Source organism: Aegilops tauschii, chromosome 2 (assembly GCF_002575655.3).
Source record: "Aegilops tauschii subsp. strangulata cultivar AL8/78 chromosome 2, Aet v6.0, whole genome shotgun sequence".
In the NCBI taxonomy this organism is placed as follows: domain Eukaryota; kingdom Viridiplantae; phylum Streptophyta; class Magnoliopsida; order Poales; family Poaceae; genus Aegilops; species Aegilops tauschii.
In genome coordinates, this window is record NC_053036.3 from 556,554,953 (window position 1) to 556,563,462 (window position 8,510).

An 8,510-nucleotide genomic window follows, 5' to 3' on the forward strand; every position below is an offset into this window, starting at 1 on the left:
GAAGCTGGGCTACCTCTCACAATAAGCGAGATATCGAGAATAGTGCCAACAATCTTTAATAGGATTTACCTCTTAATATGTTTCTCAAAAAAAAACTCTTAATATCGTTTTAAGTCTCTTTATTTATGTCTTAATATTTGCGTGCCATCGTTGATGACCTTTGAGCTTAGGCCCACTCGCATTGGGCTTCCATCCCACACATTTGTGGGCGCGACTTTGTCTCGCCTATTGCCAGACGCAACATCTTGGCTCTGGTGCCTGGTAATTGGGCTGGCCCACATACTGTTATGTGCATTTCTTTTTTTATTTTACTATTCTTATTTGTATATACGAAACAAAAAGTATTACATATTTAATTTTAAAATAACCTTTATAGGAAAATCAAAATGTCAATATATTCCAAAAAATTAAAATGCGATTTTTTAATATACATATTCCAAAACTTAAATTTGATTGATTTTTACAACATCGTGATTTCCTAACGGGCTGGCCCACATAATGTTAAAAAGATGCGTACATGTGCGAGAGACTTTACTAGCTGCGATTTTATTTTTGAAGGACGTAGTATGAACTTTGATTCTCATAATTTAGCTAAGTTTTCTTCTTCTTCAGATGTGGGTCGGTACTTGTGGATACGTGACAGCCTGCAGCGGCAGGACGATGAGGTGCAGTATTACTAGTCCACCGATATCAATTTGCAGGATCTCACTTGTCCTATATCCAACATATTGATCTGTGCTGTGATTGTTAAGGGTTTGGGCGGGGGTTCTCTGGTTCTTCTGAAAACCCGGGAAGGCTTGCGATTAATTTTCTCTAGCTTGAACAGACTACTACTATTTATTTATTTATTTGCGGGGATGAGCAGACTGATACTTAACCTTGATGAACAGCCACTGATATCAAATTTACCGCAGTAGCTACTAATTTACCAGATCGGAAAAAAGAAATACAGCTACGATTCACGGTTGCAGTGGTGGAGTAGCAGTTAAAAAGAAATTGTTGCACTGGAGCCTTTTTTCTGCTCTCTAGACCCTGATGCCAAACTGGAGTGTTTGTACTTGCATGCAGTTCACTGCACTAGTTTATTTTGCGACTCATGCTGCTTATTTCAAGCTTTGATGCTTACTTTTATTTTCCAAATTGTCTGATGCCTACATTTTCCCCTTCGATCATTTGTTTGCTCACTGCAGCTGATGGCACTAGAAGCAATATATGGAGATGACCTTGTTGAATTTAAAAGCAGAGGAGGGCTCCGTTATTTCCAGGTTTCTTATGTTGTATTGTTGTTCACTAATATCCAATTTCATTGCTTCCTGGATAGTGGAAATTGGGGCTTAATACTTTGAATTTTTTCTAAGTGCAGATTTACATACGTTACGATCTGCCTGATGGTGCTGAAGTGTGCGCTAAGCTTTTTTCCCTTGGTGAAAACTCAAAACATGGAGGATGTCCTGATGGTGGTAACGAAGACCCTCAAAATAGACCAGATGAATTCTCTTACACTAGCAACCTTGAGTACTTGCCTCCCTTGTTGTTGACATGCTTACTTCCAAAATCATATCCTAGCAAGGACCCACCATATTTCACTCTCACCGCTAAATGGATGGATGGGCATAATGTTTCTCAACTCTGTGAGATGCTTGATTCCATCTGGACAGAGCTGCCGGGGCAGGAAGTGGTATATCAGTGGGTTGAGTGGATACGCAATTCTTCGTTGCCACATCTCTGGCTTGATGGCAAAATAATGTTAGGCCAAGACACCCCAACACCCAAAGTAGATATGCGTGCAATCTCAAGAAGGGTCTCATTGGAGTCTGTGATCCCTTCAATGCTCAGCTACTGTAGTAAGAAGCATTACCAAGCTTTTCTTGAGGATCTCCATATGTGCATGATCTGCCTCAACCAGAGCATAGGTAAATTTGTTTCCTTTATGCTTTCTTCTTTATTCAGCATATAGATACATAAAAAGAGATTGATCTGTTACATTTCATATGCAGTCTCTAGGTCATTTGTAGGAAGAATGCTATTGGTTCTGTGGTGCTAGCTAATTCCACGTTGCAGTCTCATTGATATGTGGTTACTAGCTAATGCCTATGAAATTTCCGCACTTCATGGTAGAGATGTGAACATATTCTGTAAATTTATGCTTCATACTATCTTTTCCTCACGAGGAAAACTAGTGACCCCGGCCGTGACTCTTTTGGTACGCAATAACACACGTTTGATGTGTGTTTGTGAACAAAAAACATGTTATTCCTTTGCAATCATGTTTATTGGGATGCTGAACTACGCTACCGCCAATCAAAGTTCGTTCACGAGCAAACTAACTTTCAATTTGTATTAATCAGGTTCGAACTTCATCAAGCTTCCATGCCAGCACTTGTTTTGTGTGAAGTGCATGGAGACATTGTGCAGAATGCATGTGAAGGAAGGGAGTGTGTTCCAGTTGGTATGCCCTGACACCAAGTGCAATGCTTCCATTCCACAACATGTCTTAAAGCGGCTTCTTTGCGAAGAAGAATTTGAACGCTGGGATAGGCTTGCTCTTGAGAAAGCTTTGGACTCGATGGCAGATGTAGTTTTCTGCCCAAAGTGCGTAATTGGTTGCATGGAAGACGAGGATAACACTGCGCAGTGTCCGAAGTGTTCCTTCATCTTCTGCTCGTTTTGTAAGGAGCTCTGGCATCCAGGGAAGGAGTGCCTAACTCCAGAGCAAAAGATCCAGCACCGGAAGGTAAACGTGCAACTAGTATCTCTTTATGTTTTAGACCAAACAAGCATGCACTACATGTTTATGGGCGGTTTTGTAAGAAACTGATCTAGTTTATTGAATTATTGTGACCCAAAGACTATGAAGCAATGAGTTCGTTTATTTACCTTTTATTATAAACTTTTGTCCTTTTTAATTTTATAATGAGTATATGTACCATTTTCTTTTGCAATTTTTATGACCACAGGCATCGGGTAGGATGAGTGAGAGGGAGATGGCGCAGGAACTGCTGAACATTAAAGAACTATATAAAGATGTTCGGTTATGTCCCCATTGTCGGATGGCCATCAGCAAAACTGCAGGCTGCAACAAAATGACGTGCGTCAGCTGTGGGAAATACTTTTGCTTCCGATGTGGCAAGCCAGTCAATGGCTACGATCATTTCAAGTAGGCCATTCTATGACATCCGCTCCCCCCCCCCCCCCCCCCCCCCCCCATGGGGAGGCATCATGAATATCAGTTACTTACCTCTTTGTGCATGTATACATTGCAGGGATTGCAAGCTCTTTGAGGCTAGGGATATTGCAGAATGGGAGAGAGAAATGGACCAAATACAAATAGGAAACCAGATACGAGCCCAGCAGAAGCCATTAGGTGGCATCTTAAGATGCCCAAAATGCGGTGAGAGAAATTTCAAGGTAAACTTACCATTTGAATCTACATACATCAACGCATGAATGGACCAGAATTCAGTCCATCTCACCGGAATCGCGTTGTGTGACGAATCCAATTTCCCTCTCTATACTCCTAACCGATTAATTGATGGTCATATATGTGTTTATGCATCCAGGATGACGAGAAATATCTATTTTGTTGGGCGTGCCGAGCCAGCTATTGTCAACTCTGCAAACGGGTGGTCGATAATAAGAGGATGAAGAGCGAGCATTGGGGATCAATTGAGTGTCTGGGGCTTGATAAATTCTAGCATTACATATGTATTCTCACCGTCACATTTCTTGCAACTTTAGGTCGAGTTTGCGATTACGAAACCAAAGCTATGGTGAACTGTACAATTTTATCGTGAAAATGTGTGAAATATGGGAGAAATGGTCAATCAGCAAAAATGATTGAAATAGGCGGAATCTGCTTACACTAACGAAATTATCACAATCCTTCTGAACATGAGACAGTTCACACTGCATGCGGATCGACCAGATGATATGGGGACTTGCCTCACAAGAGCTGGAGCTAACAAGCCAACGTTCGCTCGTTATAAATTCCGTACGAACAATGATTAGTATGTAAGTTGTCCAGTTCTAGTCATAAATGCAAGTATACAAGCATAATAAGAAGGGACGTGCTACGCATCGGAGCTCATGTTGTCCTCACCATTGTAAACAGTGTCATAGAACCCTCTACAACAAAGCTCATGTTACACAAACATTTGCAATAGAGGTTGTGTTATAGATTTTTTTTGTCTTCACCTTTTCGCAACATAGATGATCTTGAAGAAGGACTTCTGCAACAGAGATGATGTTGCAGTTTTTTTTTAATGAAAGATGATGTCACAACAGCACCTACGTCGTTGTTGTCGCCGTTTGCATCTCCGTCTTTGTTGTAGAAACTCGTCTCGACAGCAGATCCCTAGCCGCACCGGTCGTCTCTCCTCTTCATCCGCTTCCTCGCCTCCGAGATTACGTTTGGCTTGCAATAGTGCACGACAAGCATGCCCCATCCTTGCAGCTTTGCATCGGTGCCCTGATCTTGCAGCGGCAGGTGGCTGCGCGCTCTACGCAAAGGTCGTCTCCCTCTACTCGCAACATAGAGGGTACTGGTCTAGTGGAGGGGATCTGAGGTTGTGGCACCATGGCTGGAGCTTGGGACGTGGAGGATTTGGGAAAGAGATTGGAGCGAGGCTGTTCTTGGGCGTCCAGGGGGAGAGAGAGGTGAGAACAAGGGAGAAGATGCCATAACCGACGGAAGGAGAGTAGGGAAAGGTGGTGTGCAAGGTCCCATGACACGTGTTGCATGCTCGAGACGGCAAATGCCCGAGAGAAAATCCGTCAGTTGATGCAGAGCATTTCCCAATAAGAAAATATTCTACATCATGCCCATTGTCAATTGACATAGCTTTGAAACTATGTCATTACCAAACAGGGAAAGCTATGCGTCAGCCAATGATAATCCTAAAAGATCAATCGTCCAGGTAGCCGTCCTCGTTCTATGCAGCCACGTCTGATCCCTCCTTGTGATCCGTTGAGCTTTTGCAACAAGCCTAATGTTGCGCTCAGTGCTTTGCAACACAAGCCTTGTTGCAATTCCCTGGACAATTTTTTAATATTTTTCTTGATGCCCCATACATTAAAGCCTTGGAATTGAAAGGTTTTAGACTTAGTATAACTAAAATTGAATACAAGAAGTGAGGTTACATTACTACTAAGCATGAGAAGGAGGAGGTTAACCTTGATGGGCAGGTGATACCTCAAAATGATATATTTTAATATTTGGGGCCAATGATGCACAAGGATGGTGATATCGATGAAGATGTAAGCCATGGAATCAAAGCCGGATGGGAACGTGGCACCAAACTTTTGGCGTTCTCTGTGAAGTGAGTGACACAAAAACTAAAAGGAGGGTTCTATAGGACGGCGATTCGACCCGTAATGTTGCATGACGCCGAGTGTTAACCGATTAAAAGGCGACTTGTTCAACAATTAGCTATAGCGGAGATGCGCATGTAAGATGAATGTGTGGTCACACAAGGAAGAATCAGGTCCGAAATGATGATATACGGAATAAAGTTGGGATAGCACATTATTAGTTATCACCCAAGCTACAACTCTAGTTCCCTACAACCGCCGCCTCTCCTAAAAAGATAGGGTTTCTTTGCCTCCCGCCAGTGCTGGCGGCGGTCCGCCTCGTCTCCGGTGGCCTTAGGGCCATGGGAGCGGAGTGGATCCCAACCCTTGCTGGTGGGAGGGCTTCGTTTTTAGATTTTTCTTTGACTTTTGTTAGGGTTTGTGTCCTGCTCAGGTTGACGAGACGGCGGCAGCTCCCTGAAGATGGAATAAGGTTCTCCCCGCCTAGGCCCCATTCCGGTGGTGCTTCTAGCATGTTCCTGTGTCTTCAGGATGGCTTCGTCTGATCTACGCTACTCTTCATCAGCGGCAGTTGTTGTTATGTTGCGCTGGTCCTATGAGGTCTTAGCACGACGACTTCCCGATTGTCTACTACAACAAGTTTTGTCCAACTCCGGCGAGGGAGGGGCGATGACAGTGGTGCGCCTTCGGCTCGCTTCAGTGTTGGCGCAACTAGCTCTTGCCCTAGCTCGCCTGTGTCTACCCTAGCTCTCTCTATGGCACACACCTCTCTCTCTCAGCTCACTTCACTATGGCTCTAACCAAAGAGGAAGAAGGAGATAGGAAGAAGACTCGGTGGACTCGGTGGTTTTCCCGGCGCACGAACGCCGCCGCCGCAACAACGGCTGTATCCCTCAAGCACGAACTCTAGCCCACACTGCCACACTGTTACAACGATCCCCGCAGGGCTTAAATACCCAGGCCACCGCAGGAGCATGATCCCCACGCCTGTAACATCCCAAATTTTCAATTTGGAATGTTATACATTAGATCATCATTGCATAGCATATTTTATTGCATTTTGGCAAAATCCTCGAAAATCCTAAGCAACTCAAGGACCCTCGGAGAGAGTTGGGGATTTTTTTCGCGGTTTCATATTTGACTTTATCAAATAATGAAACGAGGATTTTTTTTAATTATTTTTCTCTTCGAAAAATATTTCATATTAAAATATATGAGAGAAGAAAATATGACTTCTCCAAAATAATTGAAATATTGGAGGAAAAATATTAAAATCAAATATTTGATTTTATTCGGATTTTATTTGCAATTTTAATTGCATTAGAAAAAATTGCACGTTTTCAAAACTGCATTTTTGGGCCAAGAAAATGTGCATCTCGTTCTAATTATTTTAATTAGACTGTGAAAATTTGTTTTGGCATTTTTGGATTTTTATTTATTTTTCTACGATTTTTCTTAGGTTCGGTGAAATTATTTTTAAAAAAAAGTCGCGAGCGCGCCGACTGGGCCGAAGCCCAGCCGACGGCCCAGCTCCCCGCTCGGCCCAGCGCCCCGTCTCCCTCCCGAGCACGCCAGCCGCCGCCGCCCATGTCCTGGTCGGACACGACGTCGCCGCCGTCGCCCCCTCCCCAAGGCAGCACCCCCCCTTCTACATATACCCCCTCCCCGCCGCCTCTCCCCACCCCACAGCCGCCCGCCCCGCCGCCGAGAGGAGCCGCGCCGGAGCCGCCCGACCCCGCCGCCGAAGGAGCTCGCCGCCGGAGCCCGAACGTCGTCGCCCGCCGCCCCGTTCGTCGCCCCTCGCCGCCCCCGACGACGCCCGCACCCCGCCGCCCCTCGCCGCCCCCGTCCAGACCCCGCCGTAGCCTGTCCCGAGCCTCGCCGGAGGTTAGCCGCAGCCGCCGTGCCGGTTTTTTAAAAAAAACGTTCGGTTTATTTTTTCCGAAACCCTAAGTTTTATTTTAATAGATCGGTTTTTTTTGGTTTAGTTAGTTAGTGAACGTTCACCGATCCGTTCGTTTTAACGAACGTGTTCGTCGGTTAGTCGCAGCTAACGAACGTCCGTTCGTTTAACTGTTCCTCAGTTTTCTTTTTCGTCGGATTTTCCGCGATTATTCCAGATCGCGATTTCTGATCAGATTTTCATTCTGGTATATCTTTTAGCTCGTTTATCGGAATCAGGCGATTCAAGCGCCTAGGGTTTCGTCTCGAAATTCTCTTTCCGTTTAACCTATTCAAACAAGTTTTTGCTACTGTAAAATTTGACCTAGATTCAGATTAGTAAACGAAGCTTGTTTCTTTCGCCGTTTGACTTTAGTTGCTTCGTTCGATTTGTTTCTTTTTGCAAACCGGAGTTCTTAAGTTGAACTTTCTGTTTAGATCTTTTATTTGAGTTTTACCTATGTGTTTGATGAGTGCTTATTGTATGCTTGTTTGTTTGTGATAGAGTACCCGGAGTGCGCCGCTTGCTACTTCGAATCTCTAGGTTTCACGGATCATCAGCAAGGCAAGTAACACTTTGATCATACCTCTTTACTACCCAGTTTTATTGCATTAGATCAATCCTCAAACATTGCATGGTTAGGATCTAATTAAACTGTGGGATTTGGGAAGTAGTTGAGGTAGTACCTATTACCTGTTTATTATCAAACCCTTGGGAGTTACTTCTACGTTTGCTCATATTACTATGCTATGCTAGTAGACATGGATTGGGTTTGAGTGTTACCATGACAGATGTGAGATTGTTAATTAATGGTTAACCTTAAGGTGGCAACTAAAACTTACATCTGGGTGGATTGAGGTACCTGGGTATTCCAGGATTGCCTGTTTTCTTTTGGACCGCCACCCAGGTTCAAAGGGATCATGAGATTATTCATGCTAGAAACTTCCGTGTGCAGCCGCAAGCTATTATGGGCTCTAGCATAGTTGACTAAGTTGTGTGAACTCTTACAGTGGTAGACTAGCAGATGTAGGGGAAAGTAGGTGTAACGGTCTACCCATTCGTAAGGTGCAAACACTTCTGAAAGACTGTGTCTCGGTCATCCGTTTCTCAAACATCATGTAGTGCAAGAATTAAGCGGAGGCGATCGAGTCTTGTGGGGAAAAGTGCACAAACCTCTGCAGAGTGTATAAACTAATCATGGTTAGCCGTGTCCCCGGTTATGGACATCTTGAGTATCTAGTATCTGGATTATCATGTG

General features: G+C 44.1%; 1 protein-coding gene across 1 annotated transcript; it reads left to right on the forward strand.

Annotated features, from left to right (window-relative positions):
- The first annotated feature begins 1,571 nt into the window (after positions 1–1,571).
- On the forward strand, positions 1,572–3,695 carry LOC109770714 (uncharacterized). Its single transcript, XM_073509613.1, has 5 exons — positions 1,572–1,913; positions 2,349–2,734; positions 2,958–3,157; positions 3,264–3,408; positions 3,561–3,695. Exons 1-5 carry the CDS (start codon positions 1,604–1,606, stop codon positions 3,693–3,695), a joined length of 1,176 nt encoding a protein of 391 aa, XP_073365714.1. The 5' UTR covers positions 1,572–1,603.
- Positions 3,696–8,510: the final 4,815 nt, after the last annotated feature.

Excerpts from the sequence above, each read along its gene's own strand:
- LOC109770714 (XM_073509613.1), top strand. The coding sequence starts at position 1,604 with ATGGATGGGCATAATGTTTCTCAACTCTGTGAGATGCTTGATTCCATC. Across the intron at positions 1,914-2,348 it reads CTGCCTCAACCAGAGCATAG|GTTCGAACTTCATCAAGCTT; the intron begins GTAAATTTGTTT and ends TGTATTAATCAG. Across the intron at positions 2,735-2,957 it reads AAAAGATCCAGCACCGGAAG|GCATCGGGTAGGATGAGTGA; the intron begins GTAAACGTGCAA and ends TTATGACCACAG.